This window comes from Empidonax traillii, unplaced genomic scaffold (assembly GCF_003031625.1).
Source record: "Empidonax traillii isolate 1590-97213 ecotype Southwest subspecies unplaced genomic scaffold, ASM303162v1 scaffold1367:size194105, whole genome shotgun sequence".
Classification (NCBI taxonomy): Eukaryota; Metazoa; Chordata; class Aves; order Passeriformes; family Tyrannidae; genus Empidonax; species Empidonax traillii.
Window position 1 is genome coordinate 22,577 of NW_020956560.1, and position 24,112 is coordinate 46,688.

The 24,112-nt window shown below is 45.6% G+C and overlaps 1 protein-coding gene across 1 annotated transcript in view; it reads left to right on the forward strand.

Annotated features, from left to right (window-relative positions):
• Nucleotides 1–6,616: 6,616 nt before the first annotated feature.
• NUP93 (nucleoporin 93) overlaps nucleotides 6,617–24,112 on the forward strand; it is a 67,327-nt gene continuing 49,831 nt past the window's right edge. The window contains exons 1-2 of the mRNA XM_027906857.1: nucleotides 6,617–6,795; nucleotides 7,400–7,517. Coding sequence (XP_027762658.1) covers nucleotides 6,617–6,795; nucleotides 7,400–7,517 — 297 coding nt within the window. The remainder of the gene's footprint in view (nucleotides 6,796–7,399; nucleotides 7,518–24,112) is intronic.

A 24,112-nucleotide genomic window follows, 5' to 3' on the forward strand; every position in this document is an offset into this window, starting at 1 on the left:
AGGGCATCCTGTCGGGGCCAAGTGCACTCCTCAAACTGCCTGCCTGCCCCAAACGCTCCGGTGCCAGAGCACCCTCCCCCTGCTAATTTTTGGGATGAAGTTCCCCGATTTAAATGGGCACTCTGTGGGCCAAGCCCGAACACAGCAGACCCCAGAGCATGGCACAGAGAAAATACTTTATACGTGCCAGGCCTCAGTATATAATGCTAAATCCATCAGAAATTGCTAAAACTACAGATTTACAAAGAACACAGACTCCAGGGAGACAGGAAGGCACCCAGCATTAGGAAAATATTGATTTTTTGGTGGTACCAGCCATCTGCTGAACAACCAGTGAGTGTCACAGTTCAGGGAGAGCAACCTGCCCACCTCAGAGGGGGAGAATTCGGGGTTTGCACTCTTTTTTTTTTTTTGTGGGGAAGGTGGCTGAGCTGGAATGGCTGTGAGTCACCTCCTCCCCCCCTTGGAGACCTGAAGCAGGGCTGTAATTCATAGCAGAAGTGTTTATGGACCTCCTTGCACTCTGGGGGATCCTAAATCTTTGCTATACCTCAGAGATGCTCCTGCCCTGTGGGCAGACCCAGCGTTGAGGCAGGCAGCTCCCAGATAGCTACATTTTAGAGCCACCTTGGGTGCTTTTCTATGCCCTCAGTGATGCTTGTGACTGTGAAAATGTGAAGTGGCAGAAGATGATATGTGACAGCTTGAGAAAACTTGTATTTAGTGAGGCAAAGGTAAGAAACCCACCAGGAGACTTCAAGGAAAGCCATGTTTTGATGCGTGTCGTCCTTCATTCAAGAAGATACACTTGGGAAAATCTAGATTTAGGCGTTGAGGTAGGCTGGGATGCAATTTGTCCAAACCCTCCTGCAACTCTGGCAGCCTTGGTGCTGTGCCCACTGCACTGGGGAGCCTGTTCAGTGCCAACCACCCTCTGGGGGCAGACCCTTCTCCCGAGATCCAACCTAAAAACGTCCCCCGACTGGGCTGCACGCCGTGTCCCGTCATTGAGCCTGAAGGGATCTGTATTTCCTTTATTCCTCCCCGCGATCCTGCCGCGCGTGGGGTCGGTCGGAGTGGCGGGGGGCAGCCTCGAACCCGTGGCCCCCGGAGGGAGAGGGAGGGCGGTCTCGAACCCGCGGGCTCCCGGAGCCGCCGCCCCCGCCGCGCCGCGCTGTTCTCGCGAGGGGGCGCGGGGCGGCGGGCCGGGCCAATAGGAGCGCGCGGCTCTGGGAAGCGCCGCGGCTCGGCCAATGGGGGCGCGGGGCGGGAGGCGCGGGCGGCCAATGGGGGCGCGGGCCGGGGGCGCGCGGGCGGCGCGGAGCGCAGGTGAGGTGCGGGAGGGGCGGGTTGCGCGTCCCGGGGCCGTCCCGGAGGGGTGCGCGTCCTGCCGCCTCCCCTCCCGCCTCCCCTCCCTTCTGCTCTGCCCGCCGCGGCTTCTCGCCCTCCGCGCCGGGCTCCGAGCTCCCCCCGGGAGCCGTCCCCCGCCCGCGGGGCCCGCGCAGGCCGCCGCGGCGGGAGGCTGGCGGGGCGCGCCCGCTCCTCCTCGTGAGGGGACTCCCCGGGAGAGGCCGCGGGTCGCTGCCCGAGCAGGGCTCACACAGGAGGGGTCTGGGCTGCAGGAAGCCGAAGCTCGTTGCCCGGGGAGGTTTCGGGAGCGCGGGGTTGTGCGCGCGTGTGGTTTGGTGTCTGCGTTTCGAGTTCTGTGCGTGGGGGTCGTTCCTCACCACGGCAGGGGTAGTGGTTGGTTCCTGGGGAATCGTGTAGTGTTCAGGGTTTGGAAGGAACCCTAAACCAGTCCCAGCCCCTCCTGCCATGGGCAGGGACACCTCCTGCTAGACCGTGTTGCTCAAGGCCTTGAACACTGCCAGACTTCGGGCAGCCTCTGCCTCCCTGGGCAACTTGTTCCAGTGTCTTACCACCCTCAGTAAAGAATTTCTTCCTAATATCTAACCTAAATTTCCCCTCTTTCAAACTGTACCTGTTATTCCTTGTCCTGCCACTACAATTCCCGAGGAAGGGCCCTCTCCAGCTTCCCTGTAGGCCCCCTTCAGATACTGGAAGGTTGCTGTGAGGGAAAGAGCACCTGCTGTCCTGTGTCTGAGCTCATGAAAGGCACAGCGCTCACACCCTGCCCTTGGCTCAGCTGCTGTTTCACAGCACGTTAAGCTCGTGTGTCCTCCTAGTTCATGGAATATCCTGAGTTGGAAGGGACCCACAAGGATCATTGAAGTCCAGCTCCTGCACAGGACAGCCCCAAGAATCACCCAAGAAGCGACCACTAAGTTGCCAGGCATTGCTTTTGTTTGTGCCTGGCTGGATGCAGAAGGTAAACCATATTCGGGGCTCGGGTGTTTTTCAGATCAGTGAGTTTGGTGCAGGAGAGGATAGCTGTCTTTCAGCACTTAACGTGGGCCCTTCAGACTATCCTTGTATCAGGTGATGATTAGCCCTTTCCATTTACCCCAGGTCACAGCTCCTCTCTACCAACAGCAGGTTTCACTTCTCAGGCAAAAGAGGCGAAAATGACTGTAAGGATTTCTTACAGCACGCCTTGGATGCAGAACTCTGTTCCTGAACCTAAAGAGTGCTCCTTGTTTGTCTTTCCTGGGCAAGATACTGCGTTACAGGTTTGGTTTTCCCAGAGTCACCACAGAGGGCACAAAGTGTTCAGAGTAACTTGCCTTCCCAGTTTGGTCCCAGCTGCAGGGGACAGCCAGATTTCTGTGACACGATGCTGAAGTGACAGGCTGTTGTACCAGGTGGGGTACCAAACACAGCTTGGAGCTTTCAGGTATTTGTTTTTAAGCTGGCCTCCTCGGATTTCCTCTGGTTTTAGGGTAACTAGGGTATGGAGGTTTTCCCTCTTGTTAGGTTTGATTAAATATTTGTTGTTGTGCTTTACAGACTAGAGGGTGACAGTGTGCAGCAGGTGTTTGGGTGGTACCTGGTCACTTTCACTGGTGGAACGTGGAAAATAAGGCAGGAAGAGGCCTCAAGAGTTGACCCCAATGGTTGCTACTGATGAGGGATAAGAAGGTCTCCACCCTTTCCACTTTATGTTGTCCTGCTCCTAAAGATCCCCAGTATCAGTGTCTGCATCCTTAGGAGGCAGCTGATTTCAGTGTCTGTCTAATATCCTATAAATGTAATTGTGCTTTCCTTTAAAAACAAACAAAAATTTGACCCCCTGCTCTTTGATTTCCATCTCTGCATTTCCTAATCAGTTCCCCTGTCTGCAGCAGTGGGATTATGTTGCTGACTTCCCCTCTGAAGTGCCTGGATGTCTGCTGCTGCCCAGCACCATGCAGGGGCTGGTTATCACTGCTTCTGCTCACAGAGAATTCTCCAGGCCTGCAAAATGGGCCTTTTGCTTACTCATTTTTTATCTTGGTAGACAGAAGCTGCCACACTCTCTGGAGCAGCCCAGGCTTGGAGCCCGCTGGAAAAGCGCTTTTGCCTCAGATCTTGGCTGTAGCAAGTAGAGAATTGCCGGCTTTCCCTTGCTGCTGCTGCCTTCTGTCTGCCTTCCCCAGGAAGCTGATCCTGACTGGCTCCCTTGGGCACCCTCAGGTGGGACCCTCTGGGAGAGGCCAGCGCTGATTTTCTTCCTCTCCGTTTCCTGTTTTGAGGAAATCTTTCTGCAGCTTGGGGAACTCTCGGTCCACCAGCTGTTCTGAATGTAGTGGGTGAGGCTTTCCTTCTCCCCTGTGATGTCTTCCTCCTTTCTTTTTCCCACAGCACTGGAAAAATCAGAAGTTTCTCGAAGTTAATTAATTAGATGACACAAATCCTGTCAGCATGTGAAGTACAATAGGCACTTCCACATGCAGGTTGGAGTATTTCAGCTTTGTGTCTTTCTGAATCTAGCACAGTAAAATGTTTATTGTGGCCGTATCTGGAGTAGGATAGGTACAGCATTCTTCCTTGGATAGATAGCATTGTAGTGGTCTTGAGAAGTTTTTAGCATTTTTTAGGTAATAAATCATCAATTATAGTCAATCTGAATAGACTTAAGAAACCTGTCATCCTTCCTAGTCTGTTTTTGGCTTAAATTCAGTCATCTTGTACAATATATAGTGCTTATGTGTGGTTCTGAATGTTGGGGAAACATTAAACTGGGGTTTAATGGAATCACAGTCTAATGCAGCAGCTTCTACTGATAAGTCATCAAAGTTGTTTTAGTGAAGAGCCTTTCCAGTCCTGGCTTTCAGCCCAAGGTCGATCTAGTTTCACCGAAGTTAATTTAATTTCTGACGTATTTTCCTTCCCTTAGGTGTCAGTTGTTGCTCCTTCCCCAGCCAGACATGAAAGTCTGCCATCGCTCTGCTCGTTACTGTGGTAGCAGTTTCCATCCTGCACAGCAGCCTGAAGAGTCAGACTGCAGTCTTTTGAATGTAGTAAATTCTGTCAGGGTGGAGACCAAGTTGTTCGTGCTGTTACGAAAATACGAATATTCAGTCTAAATATTTGAATTCTGTCACTTAGAAAAAGCTGTTTAGTGTTGGCTCTCTAAGTTTTGAGTTGTCACTTCCAGTGCTTGGTTATAATCACAGGTGCTTTCAACTTGCTCCAAAATAACTAGTTTATTCTGGATTTGCTGGATTGAGCTCAGTCTCACAGAGTTGTTGTCTCACAGGCAAATTTATGGGACAGACCTTCCATGGTGTTGATGTGGTGTCTGTGGCTAAAATGTGCAGGTTTGGGAGCAGTTCTCTAGCACTGATTCTTCATGCTTTTGGTGTCAGTGCTGCTTACGCTCCAGGCTTTTTATCTTGGTAATGGAAAGAGGAAGGGGACCAGATCGGATCAAATGCAGCTGATGTCTGTGCTGTTCTCGCAGTCACTGCTCCCGGAGGATCTGATCGGTTCCTAACTGTGCACAATGTGGCTGTTCTGGTCAGTGTCTGCCAACAGAGGCTGTTCCTGGCAGGGGTGCACCTGAGTTATCGCAAGTAAACACTGGAAAGATGTTCTGTACTGCATTGCAGGGCGTGAAGCTGCTTATTTCCAGCCTCCTCCTCCCTGTTCCGCTCCATCTCGGTGGCACGCTAATCTGTGCAAACAAATCCGGTCCCTGCTATCTCACCTGATTAGGAAGTCAGTGGAAATACGATCACTGCCTCCCCCAGCAGCTCCCAGCTTCCCAGAAGTGTGTGGGGAGCGCTTGTGAAATTCTCCATTCCTGGGTGCCGGCTGGGAGGGTTTGTCCTGGCACCCGGGCGGGAGGGATCGGTTTCTCTCTCCAACTGCATGTGTCTGAATGAATCATCATGCAGCGCTTTTAAATCACTTGTCCAGGCAAAGGAAAGCTCTGCTGCTGGTGGTTGTGCTCGGGAATGGTGGCGAGGCTGAGAGCGTGAGGAATGTTCGGATTGCACTGTAAAACTGCTTTGGGGTGGTGGAGGGGGGTACCAAGAAATACTTGAATCGCAGGCTCCGGTTGGTTGGTAAAAATGCCTGTTTCCTTCTCGGTGGGCTCCCTTGAACCAGATGGTCTCCACTGATTTTACTTTGGAGTAAATGATAAAGAGCTGGAGTTCATGCTTGAGATCTGGTTCGTCTCATTTCATCCCAGGCCCTCTGGTTTTGGGTGCACATGCTACGAGAGAGAGACTGTGCTGGAGATTTCCATCCCTAGCACCACAGATGTCCGTGATCTTCAGTGGCTTTACAGAGGTGCCCAGTGCTCCTCTCACGCAGCTGTTTTAGCTGCAAGTCATGATTTGAAATTGGGGGTGTGGGTTCCAAATTTCATTAATGCGGCCACAATTGCAGCCACATGTCTTTCTGCACGGTGATCCCGAGCACATCCACCCACCTGTGTCCTTTCCGTAGCAATAGCAGCTCCATTCTGAGCTCAGAACTGCACAGTGCATCAGTGCCCTGGTCTGGTGCAGCCCTTGCCTTATGCTCTGTAGTTTATTGAACTCTTCTCTCATTGGGTCTGTGCAAGGGAATTCTCACACTGGTGGTACTTTGTGCAGGCACTGAAGTTAGACACAGGCCTTCTGCATTGGAACAACGTGTGCTTTTGACTGGGGGTTAATGACATAGGGAATAACACATTTTAATAGCTAGTTATGGCTGGCTGTGTGCATCTGTAGCTCTTCACCTCATGTTTGTGTGTGTTTTCAGCCCTCCTATATTCCTATCATGCATATGTATGCATCTGTTTATAACACATAAAAATACAGAATGTTAGAATGGGAAGGGACCCCTAAGGATCAGGGAGTCCAGTTCTCTAAGCTATTTATTTATGTGTGTCTGCAAGTAATTTATAGCTAAATTAACCCTAAATTCTCCGTGGGGCTTCTCTGGTTTCACCCTCCTTTGTATTAAGGCAATATATGAACGGCCATATGGCGTCTGCATCCCACTACAGACAGGTCCGTAAGTTGTAGCCCTACAAGGGAAAGCTCTCTGAGACCACCTGAAAGCACTTCCTTGATGTTTAATGCTTGGGGGAGGATGTGCAGAGTATCCTGTTCTAGAAAGACCTGCTCTTGCTGGTCCGTGCGTGGCCCCACGAGCGTGGGAACGGTTCGCAAGCTGATCAAGAATTTTTCTCTCTTTCCTCTGAAGCGCACCTCGAGCGGAAACCCCACCCTGGGAGATGGACACCGACGGCTTTGGAGAGCTGCTGCAGCAGGCAGAGCAGCTGGCAGCCGAGACAGAGGGCATCTCGGAGCTGCCTCACGTGGAGAAGAACCTGCCGGAGCTCCAGCAGGCCGGGGAGCGGCTGCGCTCCCGCGCGCTGACCCGCACCTCGCAGGAGACCGCCAACGTGAAAGCGTGAGTGGCACTGCACACCCACACGCTGGGGGGAGGCTCTTTGCTTCCAGGGCTTGGTCTCTGACGTGGGGGGAGCCCTGCGAGGAGGGCCTTGGAGAAAAAAAACAACAACAAAACAAACAACCCAGACTAACTAAATACCAGCGAAGCTGGTATTTAGTTAGTCTGGGTTGTTTGTTTTGTTGTTGTGTTTTCCCCCCACCTCCCACCCTTCTCATATTTTAAAACAATAGAGTGATTCAAGGATTTATTTGAGTAGCTGCTGTTCTTGATTTCGGGCACCGAAGCCCCTGGCTGCTGCTGAAGACGTTTACCAACATGGTGTACTGGTTTTTTTTGTTTGTTTGTTTTTTTTCTGTCTGGAAGGACTTGGCAGCTGTGCAGCACTGCAGTGGAACAGCAGAGAGAGTTCAGCAGGGGCTGAGGTTGGCTGGATAGACACACAGGGCTGTTCTGAGCTTGGTGCTGTGCAGTTTTTATAACACGGCTGGCAGCACTGTCTGTACGTGGCTCGCTGCTGACCTAAATACTGGCAACGAGCCTGGGTTTAGAGTTCTGCCTTGTCCAACACTAACCTCAAATCTGTACAATTTCCTCCTTGCAGGTCTGTTCTTCTGGGGTCTAAAGGGCTTGATATACCCCACATTTCTCAGCGACTCGAGAGCCTGAGTGCAGTCACCACCTTTGAGCCCCTCGAGCCCGTGAAGGACACCGACATCCAGGTAGGGACGCTTGTGACGTGGGAATTACACTGTGCCTGGCGCTGCCATTCTGGTGTCGTGGTTCAAACCTGTTCTTGGGCCTCTGTGGAGACGCTGTTGCTCTCTGTTTAATTCACTGGGTAGAGGAAATGCAGAGGAGAGGTGCTGCTTTCAGTGATGGAAGATGTTTGAGTTAGCTGTTAGAAGCAGCATTAAAGTACCAAGATCAGCAGACGTGTATTTTAAGATGCAAATTCTTGCTGAAGTCAAGAGGAACTAGGTCCATACTTACTTTCTTTGTGGGCCTGTCTTGGTTGGCTTTGCAAGCCTAAGTTGCCCAGGGATACTTCTCCCTCATATAGTTGAGACCTGTTTTAATGTCTGATTGGAAAATCACATGTGGAACCACTTGGCAATTTTGAGGTGCTGGAATAGGGGACATTTAAGTCAACAAGCAGAAGAGGTGAGTGCAGCTTTTTTCTTTCCCTGTATCTCAGATGTCGTAACCTTGTCTTGGTGGTAGACTGAATTTGCCATGTTTCATATGCTTTACCAGGTGATTTAATCTTGTAAATTTTCCCGGAGATTGTCTCCCTGGGTGTCTTAAAAATTCATGTGAACCATCTATTTTCCCTTCTGATGGTTGCCTGCCCTTGCAGAGCATCTTCATGATGGAATCTGCAGTATTCATTACTCAGTTAAGAGCTGGTAATGGAATCGATGTTGTGGGTTGCCTTGAAGGTAGCAGTCTGAATTACTGGTTAATCATTTTGAAGTTTATCTTCTCTCCTTACTGGCAGATGGCTAAATTAGGAGGGTCAAAAGAGTTGTAAGCTCTTTTTTTTGTTTGTTTTCAGGAGTAGTATGCTCTAAGCTTCTTAACTTCAGGAGGGGAAGGGATGCATGTGGAATTACCCCATTTTATCTAATGGGTGTTTTATTTTAGCATTTGGTGCCGTCCATTTTGGGTGAATGGGCCCTGAGTTTCATCTCATTCCAGTGTTAGGAGCCCTGTGGTCTCCTGTCTTCAGGCAGGCTTATTTAATCCCAGTTCTCTAAGGCCTGCTTTTACCAAAAATTATTGTGCTCTGGAGGCTTTATCTATTGCCTGATCATAGAGTGAGAGCTCTAAACCACTGGCATTGTTCACTTTCTGTCTTTCCTCATTTTATTCCTTTTTTCCAACTTCTGATGTTGTTGTATTTCTAATTGGTGGTGTTAAACTTTGTGCATGTCTTCCTTGACCTCATTCTGTCTAGATTTTTTTTTTCAAGAACTCTTGCCTCTTTTTTCTTTTTTTTTCTTTTTTTTTTTTTTTTTTTTTTTTTTTTTTTTTTTTTTTTTTTTTTTTTTTTTTTTTTTTTTTTTTTTTTTTTTTTTTTTTTTTTTTTTTTTTTTTTTTTTTTTTTTTTTTTTTTTTTTTTTTTTTTTTTTTTTTTTTTTTTTTTTTTTTTTTTTTTTTTTTTTTTTTTTAGGGTTTACTACTGTTGCTAATTCTTCTTTGATTTCTGGTGTTTTTCCTTTCTGCTTTGAGAAGAATCTTTTTGTGGATTCTCAAGCCCAGGAGCAGTGGAGTGGAGCGCTTGGTCTTTCCATCTGAGATTTGGGGCATGTAAGAAAACAGATAGGACTGCATGATAATCACATTTTATGTTTTTACTGGTTGCCTAACTAAAATGTGAAGGTTTTCTTCTTTCTTAATTATAGCAGATCTCAAGACCTAATTTGTTACCATGATTCTGGTATATTCTTATGGTGATCTCAGAGTGTTTCCTCCAGTATATTTCTTTAATCACCCTGGTCAATATTTGAGTGTATCCTCCTGTTCAGGGAAAGCTTCAAGTTTAACATAAAAACCACTGGTTAATTGCAAATCAGTGTGTTAAAGTGGCCAGATCAGCCAATGAGATTCAGCCCTTTCTTTAGGAAAACAGCTTAAAAGAACAAATGAGGAACGGGATTAAAATCAATCATTTAAATCAAAGTTCCCTGTTTGCTCTTTTGAATCGTGATTAACACTGGTGGTTTAATCAGTGATCACTGTAACGACTCATCTCTTAGGCCTCGTATTCCTGTGCTTGGAACGGTAAATTTCTTTTGCAGGCCACGTGCAGAGAACATTCATAGTCAGTCAGCTCAGGGCGAGCTGCAGTGGGAAGCATGGCAAGGGGCTCCCTTTTAGATCACCTTGCAGGCACAAGAGTAAAGTGTGAGTTCTGAATGGTTTGTCCCTGCTCGTTTTTGCAGTTCACAGGTGCAGTGATTTTGATGTTGTCTTGCAGAACATCATCCTCTGCTGCGTCTGAGAAAGGCTGTTCTGTTCTGCATCAAATCCTCAGCCTGTGCTTTCTAGTATCACCATTACTCTTTTTAACCAGCAAAAACTTCTTCATGAATCCTTAATGAATGTGGTTCACACTTCATCATCAGTGTTGTGGGCTCAGCTCTCCTTTCTCAGTCCTGTCTTTTGCTCATGCTCAACACGCGTACTCACAGCTCTGTGTGGTTTGCAGCAAGTTTATTTAGCCTTAAATCCTGTCTGAAACTTTTGTAGAGTCTTTAATTATTCTTTTATATGCGATGGGGAGCATCCTAAGGCGTGAAGTCCCAGCATGCTGATGCAAAACCTTCAGAAAGTGTTAAGAGAATTTAGGGACTCACCTTAATAGAAGTCTCAGCTTGGGTTAACAAGCAGGAGGGACTTTCTGTACAGAACCTCTTTAAATGGTACACTCTAGTGCTGACTAAGAAGTGCACCAAATTGCAGCTCAATTAATTATCTGAATTATTTATCAGTTGTAAAATGTAGATTGCTTGCACATAAAAGGGTTGTGAGTCCAGGAAATGTCTCCCACTAGAGCAGTAGGCCGGGAAGATTATGTAAAAGATTCTGGGCTTGCCATTGAATTATAGGAGTTTGTATTTTTCCTCTCTCATTTCAAAGCTTGTGTTCTTAAATTGCAAACAAACACTTCTTGCAGTAAATTCGGTTTATAATATTCTTGTGTCAAGAATTTATACAGATCAAGATTTTTCTGTATTGCCAAAATGCCCCATTTTGGAAAAAAAAAAAAAAAGGTTTCAAAACTGAATGTGTGCTACTCGAGTGATTCTTGATGTTGTATTTGGCACTATTTACGTGCTTGGGTCTTTTTGTTGGTAAGTGTAAGAAACGGCTTTGCTCTCTCTTTTCAAGCTGGGCCTAGCTCTGTGCAGATTTGAGAAATGAACGCTAGAAGTGGACAGGAGCTCTCCTGGCCTGCATTGCTTATCTGTTAGGAGGTTTGAGGTGAAGGCCTGGCTCCATTACTGAAGGGAAATTTTGTCGAATTATCTCATTTGTACAGCAGTTTCACCTCGACCTTCTGATCTAGGCAGAAGTAAAATGAAAGGTTGCGTGGTAGGGTTTGGTTTTGATTTCTGGGTGTGGATGTTCAGAGTATTGACTGAGTAACTCTCTGGAGGTCCAGATACAGAAATAAGAGCTTTTATCTAAATGAGGGCAGAGGGTTAGACTGAAATCCATCCAAGTGGCAATGGAGGCAGACTGAAATTAAGTAGCTGGGATATTTTCAAGCTTTTCAAAAATACCGTGGACAGGTTCTGCATCAAAGGTAGCTTTGACTTCTGCTTCAGTGCTGGTGGAATCTGGGTGCCAGGATGCTTGCCCCAGCGCTGTGTTCTGTTTGTGTGTAGGTAAGCATATGACTTGGTAGAGTTTTTAAATTACATCAGGTGCTGAAAGGGTGTGTTATTCAACAGTCTAGATCTTACTGCTATTCTGTATTACCATTTCTGATATACTTTTTGTGCTCTCTGCTAGAATAATACCAAAGCCTGTGATAATCTACTAGAGGGTAACTAAAATCAGAGTTTATAAATGGAAATGCTGACACAACCTTAAAGGGGCAGCCTCGAGTGCTGTTCACCACCCATTGTTTGCATTAGCTTAGCCTGAAAATGCGTTTTTCCTTTTGCAGATTTTGTCCTTTCCCATTTGCCAAACATTGATTTCTCCCCCCGCCCCCGAGTCCTTCAGTTCTAATGGAGCTTGAAATTAAGGTGGCTTTATTTTTCTGTCGCTTCCTTGTGCACCCGAATCGATGGTGCCAGCACAGCTGTGGGGACCTTTTAACCACTGCAGAGCCACGATGGTGAATGCAGGGGGACAGCCTCCCCACCTTGGGTTTTTGGGGTTGCTCATTAGCCGCTGGTTTCTTTGCACTGCTGCAGTCTGAATGAATTATTTGCAGTCATACTTTGAATTCTTCAAAAGGTGTAGGAATCTCGGGCTCCAAAAATAGCTCCAAAAATACCTTTCTACAAAGGTTCTCAGAAGTCATTTTTTTTTTTGTCCTCCTGCTGCTAGTGCATGCTGTCTCCTCTGCTTTGGTTGTCTCACTGCTTGCATTCAGGATCTGAGCCTTCATGTACACACTTGGGCATGTAAATCAAGAATATAAATACCCTGGTAATTAATGTGGCCAGAGGCAGTTTTAACACAATTGAAGAAAGCAGTGATGGGGAATGAATGAGTGTTTTGAGGTGCAGCAAATGGAGTTAAGGGATGTGGACCTCAGAAATATCAATTGCACCCTCTGAGGTGTGTGCAGGTCTCCCTTCTAGGTGATGTGTAACAACTTTGCCTAACCTGCAGCCCAGGGCTTTTGCAGCCTGGGTGAGACGACCAGGGGTCTGATGGGCTGTCTGCCACCTTCCTGACACTGCCAGGGTCCCAGAGGGAAAAAAAAAACAAAACCCAAAGACATTGGGAATGTATTTAGGGGTTTTGGTGGTTTGTTTTTTTGTTTGTGTGTTTTGTTTTGTTTTTTTTTTGGTTTTTCCCTCACATCCTTAGTTTACATCTAAGCAGCAGTTTTCTCTAGTTTTCCTTACTGCAGTAATATGGTTTAGTAGTGCAGTTTTAAATTATCCTGGCCTTGTTAACCTTAAAAACAAACATGCACGGCCCCCCAAAAACCCAAACCGTGGCACATTTAATATAGAATACCCTGGCATTTCATTAGTTTGCCAGATTGCAGTCACTCAATAAACTCTGTGATACTGAATTATTTCCATTTTATTTTGTTTGCTTGGTTGCGTGCTGAGTGGAGTAATTGTGTGGTGATCTTGCAGTTCATTATGGTTCTGATCAGGGATTCCTGACTCGAAGGTAGTTGGGAACAGGGAGAAAAGAGACATGATCTGCCTTTCCCTTTCATTACGTGTAAACAAGAGGGTCTGAAAGGGATATTTCAAAACTTTATGCTAATGCAAGGTCATGAGATGGAAAAATTGGGAACTCTTAGCTGTGTTTATTGATCTGCTTTAATTCGACTGTGTCCTGGCACATTTCACATTTCCTGTCTGCTTAATCCAGAGATGTTCTCTGCATCCCAAATAGGTACAACTGTAGACTTTTAGCAGATGTCTTCATTTCCCCTCCCCTGTTCTCCTCCTTTTGCTGTGCAGCTCTGCCCTTGGAGGACAGTTGTTCCAGTTCCTAACTGGAGGTTAACTCGTACTCTGTGAAGGAGCAAACGTGGTATAAAAGGCACTTTTGAACATCACATACCCAAAAAGCATCTCTTATGCTGAGGTGTAAATATCTCTGCTTCTCTTGGCAGCACTGCAGGATCCTTTAATAGAGCGAACCTGGATGTGGTGATCTGAGTCAGGATTTCACCGAGACCCTGCTGGTAGCAGTGTTACTGCAGCAAGGAGTGCTGTGGGATCATTAATGGCTCCCAGGATCTGTGTTCCAGTGTTACTACAGCAAGGAGTGCTGTGGGGTCATTGATGACTTCAAGGATCTGTGTTCCATCCTGTAACCAGGAGGGTGGCACTCGTGGCAACCTTGGACCTCTTAGAGCCACACGGTCCCTTAATTCAGTGCTGAGGTCTTGTACTGACAACTGCCCCAGACAGTGAGTGCTCAGCACGTGTCAATGAACTGTTGGAATTGGGGTGTTCGTGGTGCCAGAAAGATGTAGCAGAATGGTTCCATCTCTGTGGTTGTAACGGACTGGTGAGAAGAAACAACGCTGAGATGCAAACTCTTGCAACCTGGCAATTTGCCTCCTCCATGCATCATGGGACAGAGCACCTCCTTGGATTAAAGAAGCGGTTCTGTTTGTTTACATGAGGCTCAAGTGTAGCTTTTGCAAAGCACAACTCCCGTCTTGCTTTGTAAACTTTTGAAATCGTTACAGTGAAAGTGTAGACCTTACAGGAGAGGATTTCCAGTATCTTGATTCTGGCTCTGAAATAAAAAAATCTGCAGGGCTGTGCTGGAATTCCAGTGGAATTGATGATACACAGAAGTGAACCGGGTTCGTCTGTGTTGCATTTAAGAGGTAAAAAAAGTTGTCAAAAATTTACAGGAAGGTAACTGAGGTTTCTAAAATATGAGCAGCATTTTGCATAGTAGCAGTGTGAGACCGCAGTTTGGGGGTTTTCTTTCTTCATTATTTATTTTTAAGGCAGTCCAGTTTTCTCAGTGGACCTTGGTACGTCCTTCTAGTGCCTCTGTGGCAACTGGAAATGGAAACTCTTGGCTGTGGGAAGCCCTGCTCGTAGCCAGGCAAAGGCCCTGTTGCAGGGACTCTCCACAGATGGCAGAAGCTTTCAGTCCCAGCGTTGCAGTGGGTTAATGGATGTAAGCTGTAGGTTTGGCATTGAAAAATGAACACTTACCTGTTTAAGTCAGTAAGGCTCTTCAGCTCTTCTGAAAAGGAGAAGTGAAGAAAGTTTCCCAATTGCAATAGGACAGAAAGAATTCTGATCTTCAGTAAACTTGCCTGAAATGAGGCAGAAGGGCTTGGAGCTGACCTGTAAGAGAGGTGGGTTTGTTACCTTTCTCCTAAACTATTGCTTTTGCAGGGTTTTTTTGCTAGTCTTTATTACATGAGCGTTGTCTTGACCATCTTTCTCACCTAATTCCTCATGTGCTGTGAGCTGTACAGAACAAATCACTCTTCCACAAGGGAAATGTATAATGTGAGCAGGCCAGACCCTCTCCCCGAACTCCTGTGGTCACAAACAGCATAAAACCCTGGACACTTTCTTTTCAGCAAGGCAGTTCATCAAATTTATTAGGAAAACCAGCAGCTGCTGCAGCTCGCGACTCCCTCCCCTCCTTTCAAGCCCCCCTAATTTACTCAGGCCTCTTGAAAGTGTTACTGCACTGATGAATTCCCCTGGGGTTTATTACTGAGCCATTTGCCTAATTCAGCAGTCTGGGAAAGGCCACAGGTACATTGTTGTGCATGGCCTCCTCTCCACTGTACTAATTAGTCACTTTGACTCCACATCCAAAATCCTAATCCCAGGCATTACCAAGCTTTGCTGTAAAATAGTCACTAATAAGAAGTGTGTCAACTGTTTATCAATGCCTGGGCATCAAACTGAGATGTACTTCAGCTTCCCCGTGCGAAACAGCAGCCTGGAAATTTGGCAGTCTGCAGAAGAAATGTTTGGGTTGTGTGTATGGATGTTTTTTAACTTTCTTTTTGAAGTCAAAATGAATTCTTATTCCTGCCAAGATACGCTCCTGAAAGAAAGTTGCAACCTTTTGAGGTAGAACTACGGATACAGGCGTTTGCTTCACTCATTTAGATCTTTGGCACAGCTTCTGTTCTTGCTGCCTCCTTTTTGTTTTCTTTCCTGTCCTTTATTTCTCACCTTTCTTCCTCTCTCATTTTTTTTTTTCTTGCTCCAGTTGTGTTTATTCCCTTTGCTTTCCTGCTCTGGATTCATCTGTTACCTCCTCCCTGCTCTTTACCCAAGTCTCTGTTTTGACAGTATTTTGGGTGCAAAAGGGTTATTTGCTTACTTTGAATTAAATCATTAAACTTCTGTTTATAAACAAAAAGCAGTTATTGTGAAATGTCTCACTGGCTTTCCGTGCATGTGAAAATGACTGAAAGAAGCTCAGGGAGATGAGGTGGAAACTTTCCATACCATTCCATTATGGGCATCTCAGCAAGCATGCAGGATGCATGGTGCTTCCACCAGAAGCTCCAACACGCTTATGCAGCATTTTGAGGCACAGCTAATAGGTTATTTTTTAGGTTAATTGGAACAGCGTGCTTAATTGTTGCTTGGTAAAAAAGGCTTGAGAAGGTGGGAGAGGTTTAGTTTCCAAATAACTTTGCAGAGGAATGAGTTGCACGTTGCCAGCTGTTGCGACTGCAGGGGAAGTCTCTGTGGACTGTGCTTTTGAAGCATCAATTTCTGGGTTATGTGTTCTCTTCTGTGTTTGCCGTGGGGTAGAGGTGGAAGAGGGAAGAGAGGTTTTCTAACTTGTGGTGTGTTTGAGTGAGCAGAGGGAAGGCTTGCCAGTGTTACATGAGTGCTGTTCCAAGGCTGTTGGACGAGGAAAGACAGCAGTAGACACCTCAGTGCTTAATTTTAGTTTCAGCAGCTTTATTAAACCCTTTTGAATGCTTCAGTTGGCTATCCTAGACTTGACAGAGGATTAGCTGAAACTAAATCTGTCATAGTTGATTTCTCAGACCACGTTTGGGACAGATTTGTTTGGTTGCCTTTACATGCTTATTGTCAGCAGTAGATAACTCGGAGGAGAAACACTGACAAAGATGTTCACGGGGATATCTGCTTGCTTTATTAGGTACCACCTTGTTCCCTGGTGGTTGGAGACTGGTTATCCCTGAAGCATGAGGAATAATAATTCTTCCCTCAATTGTGGTGTTAAACTCAGCTGTGGGTACTGTCAGTACCCATATACATACTGAGTCAGTTTTTAATCCCATTGTGTTTCTGGCCTTGCCATCTTCCTGTGGTAGTGAGTTCCACAGTCCAATTACAGATTGTGTTAAAATTTATTTCTTTTTATTGGTTTCGAGCTTGGCATCGTTTAACCAGGCACAGTTTCCTTTCTGCTCAGACCCATATGAACTGCATTTCTGGATCTGCCCCTTTCTGGAACACTTAATTTCACAGACTCTCCAAGCACCTGCTCTTGGTTCCTCTATTAAGGTTATTCATCCCCACAGTGTTCCCACCTCATCTCACGTGCTTTTGCTGATCCCCCTGGTCTGCCCTGCAGTTTCCCTTCTGAGGGTGGCTGTCCAGCTTCCATGGTGCTCTTGATAACACCCCATTGTTGTTTACTCATCCTGATAAGGATGTGCAGTGTGGCCAAAGCCGGTGTGAAAGGCAGAGGCAGTGAGCGGTGAGGGATTTGATTTAATCTGGGGTAAGTGGGAGTGCACAGGTATCATGACAAATCCTTATCTCTAAGTGTGCTTGCAAGCCAGTGGGATTCTTTGGGCCAGATCCTAATGGATGAGAAAAGACATTTCTGAAGACAAGTGGGGGAGGAAATGGAGAGGGAGGGGGGGAAACCAAACCAGATTTCAAAGAGATGAGTGGGAACTTGCATGTTATCTCCAGATCCTTGGAGCAGTAATTGATTTTGCCTGCTATGGTTACCATATAGTAACTTGGAAACATTCATTATTTCTTTCCTCTCCTGCCCCAAGGCTTGTAGCAAAAAATACATGTTTAAATCCTTTTACTTTGTCTGTTAAGTAGATACAAGAACCTGAAGGCTTTAATGAATCTGAAATAAGCAGTAATTCAGTAGTCAAAAGACTCGCCATTCTCTTGACTAAAAGAAACCATGACCATCTTTAGGTCCCAGTGAAGGCTAAATGCTGGAAGCTGGATGCAAAGATCTCTCCCACTGTGGAATTACACATTTGGACCCTGTACTCTGGTTTGATTCATTTTTTTTTTTCAGAGACCTAACCCTGCAATATTTCTTTTAGTACCCGTCTGCCTTGATTTAATTTTTCCAAGGTAAAAAATGGCTTATTTAGAAAATTTGCAGTTCGTTGCTTGTGGTAAGAAGCTTGATTACTCAACAGATACACTGAATCAACATCACTTCTTAATTTTGTTTTGCTGTTTGACTTGAGGTTGATGTTTTGGCTTCTTATTTGCTGGTAGGATGAAGGGCAATGATAGTGCTGTGTGTAATATTATGCCAAATGTTTTGTTGTTTGTCTGTGGTTTCATACCCTTAGATGCTTTCTCTACCTTTGCTAATGTCTTCTGGATTTTTTTTTTTTTTCCTTCTTCTGAGAAAAACCTTGGTTTCTGTTTTTCATAAGCTTTTGACTTAGTGTACTATGGAAATAAGCACTCAAGGTGGAAGGTTCTCTGGCTTGTTGCTGGAGCAGGGGGGAGCTGAGCTGGGAATGATTCCCATCAACTGGTAGTGTAAGGGCAGGATTTAGTTGTTTTTCTCAGTAGATCTGTCTTCTCTTGGTTACAGGTTTGCTCTCTTTGTCTTGCAAAATCTCTTCCTCAAACTCTTGTGCATGCTGTTGCCTCTGAAGAAGTGCCTGTAACATTTTCTCTCTGAGATGAAATACTAATTTGCAGCCAATATATTACGTATTAGCAATGCATCCTGGCAACAAATGTGGCTTTGAAAGCAGATATTCAGAGAGGAAGGTGGGAAGCGCCGTTCCCAGGCTCCGGTGGTTGCAGAGACGGCTCAGCAGAACATGTTGCATGTGGGAAGTGCCCCAGTGGATCCAGGGAAGGCTCATCTTGCCATCTCGAGGGAGTTTCTAAATCCGTGGATCCTTTTGCCTTCAGCACCCCTGGTTGGTGCCACCTGTGGGAAAGGACACGCCTTGGTGCTGGGATCTGCAAAGGCAGTGTCTGTCCTGTGGCACGTGTGTGGATGGTTATGGCCATCCAGCAAAAAAATGAGGGCTTTTCTGGTGCTTTACATGAACCTTAACGTGGAAACTTGGAAACTGGAACGAGTCAGAAGGAGAAGGATGGCCACCATTTATAATGGAAATGCTTTTTACTGCACTCTTTTATATGCTGGTGAATTGACTTGAAGCAGGAGTTACAGTCTGGCTGTCCATGTCACTGCAGAGCTGGGCAGGCTGTGCCTTTGCAGTGCTGAGGCTCTTTCTGGTGTCAGTGGCAATGGTTTGCTGATTTCATCCTTTTCCCGGCTGAGGTTCCAGAATGATAAATGGAAACCTGTCATGACCAGTACCCTGCACCTCTGTGCCTTGTGGAAAATGCATGCAGTAGACAATGAAATGGAATTCTGTCACGTGTGACTGAAGAAGAGGGCTTTTTGTTTCTTTCACAATTTATTTTTCAGCAAGTGCTGCAGTTTGTTTTTGTAAGCTGAATGTGTCGTTCATGCACTTCCTTGAGAGCTGAGGAGTTGTGTTCAGTAGGTGAATTTGTGGAGGCAGTGCAGGCAGGCAGGACCTCAGCATTTAAACATAACTCCTGAGCTTATCGATTTATTTCACTCAAGTGTTTTACCTCTTGAAAGAACCCTTTGCTACAGTTACTGCACTGGATCATTGGCCTTGCTGTGTAGTACTGACTAATTATCTTAAAAAATGAACTTCCAGCTTCCAGAGCAAATCAGGAGTGACACCTTGTCAGCACCATGAGTGGGAGCCTCTTCCTCCCACAGAGAGGCCTCCATGTGGTCACACAGTGGTGCTGCTTAGGGCTGATGGCCCTGAGAAGTGCCAGGTTTGACAGGCTGAAGTGCTGGCCTTTCGAGTGCCCTCTGTGAAATCAGTGCAGTGTGTTAATGAATGGGACTGCCACTGATGGGCAGCACTTCACAGACTCAATCTTCTTTACTCGGGCTGGCAGTCTCGCAGCCGATTCCTCTGGGCTCTTCCAGGGCCACCAGGAGTGTAAATGGCTGAAGTGCAGAGCTACCTTCTGAAGTGTTTGGATGAGTTCAGTGCCTTTAGATGCACAGTCATCCATTCCACCAGAGTAATCTCACCTGTGGGATCATCAGAGCTTCCTTTTGCATTAATACCAAAGATTTAATTACTTGTTACTTCTGATAGCCCAGCAAAAATAAAACAGGAAGAGCTGTCTGTTGTTCCTTATTTTTTGGGTATGATTTAGATCTGGGGTGTTTTTTTCCCCATTAATCTCTGAAGAACGTGCACAGGTTCTACTGGAAGGATCTGCTACCATGTCAGATTTCTGTGGTCAGTAGTTAGATGTGTTTATTACAAAAAAACCATAGTGATTCTTAGAATGTGCTGTTGAAATATCCTTTAGAAGAGTTTTTGGCATTCTTTTCAAGATAATCTTCAGCTGTTTTGGAGCCCAGGCACACTGAGAGGCCTAGGATATAGAGGCACAGGGAAATGAAGGCTGAAAGAGGAGCAGGTTCATGCAAATCAGTATTGAGTGTAACTGTGGAGATCTCAGGGCTGGAATCTCCAGCAGAGCCGCAGTTCAATGTATTGAATTGTTAGAGTGTGCAGCCAGGTGGGTTATTGGCACTGCACATCTGCACGGCCTCTGCCTCTGGTTACAGCAGCTTCCAGCTCCGTGACTGTCTCACAGTGTGAAAGCTGGGCAGGACGGCACAGGCAGTGACCAACAACAGGGAAATGTTGCCCTACGAGCTCAGAACCATAACTTCTATTAATGACTGGCATGATAATGTTTCTGTGTCAAGCTAAAACGGTTAAGAGGTTCAGCTGCACGTGGAGTATCAAAATGCATTTGTTATTGGCTTGGACTTCTTGAGCTCTCTATTGAGATCTAAACAAATGTGTGTCCTCCACAGCTCCAAGTGTCTAATGACAAATGGCATCTTACATTGTTTTATAGCACACTCTGTGAGAACAACTAAAATGGAGCCCAAGCATTTAGCCTTTGGAGCCAGGGGCTGTAAGTGAGACGTAAAAATGGAGAGTGTTCTGGAGTTTGGGGGGTTTTGGTTTTTTATTTCGGTTTTTCTGGGGAACAGAGGGCGGATTTAGAACCAGAGCTCATAAAGAGGCAAGGATATAGGATTTCAGCACTGGAGATTTATCCATTTGTACCGAGTGACTGAAAGCAGCACATTGAAATCAAACCACCAAACTGCTGTCAGAGGTGCTGTGGATGAACAAGGAATGGTTTTTTATTTCAGAGATTCTGCAGGACAGAGGGAAGAAGGGAATGTCTGTTACCAACTCTGAAAGCAGGCATCTGAAATATGTTCCAAGAGTATTTTGGAGCAGGAATGCCAGTTTAAATATTTATGCAGTGTTTTATTGTACTGATTCAAATATTGAATAGCACCTGACCCTTGAATTTTTGGATCCTTGCCTGACTGGCACCCCCTGATGTGTATATTTACTTAGAAAATGGCCTTCTGTGGCAGCTGCTTTTCATTGCAGGAAATTGGGAAGGCTGGATTTTGATCCAATTTTTGTCATAATTTTCATGCTTGACTTTGAGTTCAAGGAATGCTTTCCTATGCATCATTTTCTTCAGCTGAGAAATAGAAGTTGCATTTACCATTTTCTCAGACCTCTGTTGTTCACGGTCCTGATCAGTATTTGACAGCATTTAACTGGCCTCCAACTTCCCTCCCTCAGATACCAGACCTTGTGAAAAATAAGTTTGCTTCTCTGCATCAGTAGTTTTCTGGTTTGGCAGCGCTGAGCAGCGCAGTCCTTGGCTGCCCCTGTGCTCCATGGACTGTCAGCAGAGCTCCTTTCCCCACCTGAAACAAGAAACTGAAGCTGTGCTGCGAACTCCAGTCCACTGGAACCTCCCTTTAGTCCTTAGGACAGCTGCAGTGGCTGCCACCAGTCTGGACTGGAGATCTTCAACTCCTCTGAGCTGTAATTGTGCAAAGACTGCTGTTAGTTGCTGCCCTGAGCTGGAATTGTGGCCACACAAAAACCCTTTAAGCTGGCAGTTGATCAGAGTCATAGGCTAAAACTTTGGTCAATACAGCTACTGCCACTACCCACTATAATAATTTTATGCAGCAGCATTTTGTAGTGTGGTGTCTCTCACTTGAGGTGGATTGTTCACGATGTGCCTGATGTAGAGATGAAGTAGCAAAACCTGGTGATGAGAAGTCTGGCCTGGCCCGGTGCTGGGCACATACCCAGCCCCTGAGCTTGGATCTCGCACCGGCAAACAGCTCAGAGGTCTGGGAGGACCTGGCTGTTCCTGCCCCTGGGCTGCTGGACCTGCGGCAGTGGCTGCTTTTGCAGAGCTCAGCCTCGAGATGCAGATGCCATGACTTATCAGCAAATATCAGCAAAAAGTTTTTCCAGATTCCCAGCCGAGCTCTGTGCTTGTTTATGGCTGAAACCCCAGGGATGCGAGGTAGTTTTAGCAAATAAACGTGAGGGATCTGTGGAGGGATTTCTGAAACAATCATTCCCTGTTTCCCTCTGTGTATTTGCAGACTCGGAGAAGAAAATGGAGAATTTGGTTGGCTTGTTTACCCAAGCTATTACACTGGCTTAGCTGTTCCATGATGAAGTTCCATTTCAGTACTGAGCTTACTAGGCTGTGGAGATAAAAATTATCAAGTTGATTGGTTTTGTCTTCCTGTTTTTCCATTCAAGTTTCACTGGGTTGGATCAATGTCTGCCACCATTCCTTCCTGAAAAACAGACTTACCCAAACCTTTCAGCAGACACAGGGTATCCTCTCCAAGTATCCAAATGCAGTGGGTTTTTTCGCATTGGTAAGAAATAGAGTGGTGGCTCAGCATTATGGCCGTGGCTTTGAATGGGAAGCCAGTGTTAACTAAACTGAAAACATTTGTTCAGTGGCAGAGCAATGCTGCCTGATGCTCACACTTTCCAGATCCCTTACTCTGCAGAGCTTGCCCTTGGCTTCATCTGACCAAACTGATAGGATCTGTTGAGAGGGGTCACGCAGGACTGATGCTGTGCAGGCAGTTAAAATCTGTGAATTGGATTAAAATCCAAATGTTAGCATGCTTTGATGGGATTCTTTTTTGTTTCCTTTTGACTGAGATGCTTTTTGGAGATAAAGTTGGAACCAGCTCCTAATCTGCAGTTGCTTGGGGCTTCGCTGTCTGAGGTTTCTTCACTTTGCAACCCTTACCTATTGACCACTTGATTAATTTTGTGTCTGAATTCTGTCCTTTTTATGCCTGACTCTTCTGCCCTGTCAGTACACTGTTGAAAACCAAAAATCTGTACAGTTCAGAGGACCAATTAGGTTTAGACTGTAGGATAAATACTTGGAGGCTGTGAAATAATATGTGCTTCATTTCTTGTTTCAAGACTCTCTTTTTTTTTTTTTTTTTTATTTAGAGCTGATCTTGGCAAAGAAGGATGAGGCCAGATGCAGTTATAAAGGGTGCATTGTATTTTTACTGCAGTACTGAAGTATTGATTGTTGACTTATTGGTAGGCTTAATGCACAACCATTTCCTTAGTTAGTGTTTGAATGTCCATTAAAATGTTGGCTTGGTGCCAGAATGTTGAAATCCTGCATTTATAATATAATTTGTCTCTCCAAAAGTACTCATGTGGTTTGGATTTAAAAAAAAAAAAAGAAAAAAAAAAAAGATAAATAGGCAAGTCTTGAGTTTCATTGTTTTGTATTTGTTAACCTTCACATGCTGAAATGAGCCCCTGAAGCAGCAGATGCTGAAAAGGAGACAGAGGGAGGCAGGCAGGCAGAAACAGGCTTGGAGGAAAGACCACTTCAGGTTTTGAAGAGATGGGTGTGGAAGGCCTGATGCTCTTGTACAGGAACAGCCCTGTAAAAAGCATCTGTCCTGACTATGGTGGGGGCTTTCTTGTATTGATAAGGCAGATGGGGAAGAACCAGTAATTGCTGGGAATCATTTGCCAGCAGATCCCCAAAGCTCTTCCTTTCTAATTGTTCTCTGGGATAGGTACCCAGTGCTTCTTCAGGAGCCACCTCTCCCTTTAACAGAAACACAAACCTTCACAAAACAGAGAGGATTAAGCTTGTTTTGGTTTGTGCATGTCTCTGGTTTTGGGTGGTGGCACGAACACACTTGTGGTGGGGAACGATATTTTCAGCTACCTGGTTCTGTCAGGGAGTTTTGCTGTTTGTTACAACCTGCCATGAAGAACAGTAATTGTACAAAGCCTCAAGACTTCACTGCAGATAGAAGTACTGGAAATTAAGGGAGACCAAAACAGCTTCCTGCTCTCCCAAATGTGAGGGGGAACACTTGACAAAAGGTGAGGATCCAAGAGTTTGCCCTCTGGCTGCTGTTCTGAGCGTTATTTAATCTCTCACTTAGACTTGTAGCCAAGACTCGCTGCAGTCCCTTTCCTGTAATTTCAGCTCTCCATTAAATAATAAGATTTTGTAAGGTGGGGTTATTGCCTGTTAGAGTCTACCATTTTAGAAGAAATTAATATGATACTTTGTCCAAAAAAAATAGATGGTTTTCTCTCACTGGGAAGTAGTAGCAATTGCTCCATTTCTGAGCAAATACTAGTGTGAGTGGTGTAATTACTGAGATGAAGCTTGTGCTGATATTTGTGTTCAAATTGACTTCTTTTCTGCCATGGAATATTTTGGGCTTAGTGTTTCTCTCCCCTCTGGTCTGACCTTCTTCATCCCCCCATTTCAGTAGTCTGCCAGATCGGGTTGTTCTGTGCAGAGGTGATTGTCACCATTGTTCACTCTATTTCTAAAATGGACAAAGATGTTGCAGGAAAACTTTCACATTTTTTTTCCCTGTGCAGTCCATTCAATTTACTGTGGTTGGTCTGTTGAATTTTATGGTGATCCTTCAAAACTTTGAGTTCAGGTGA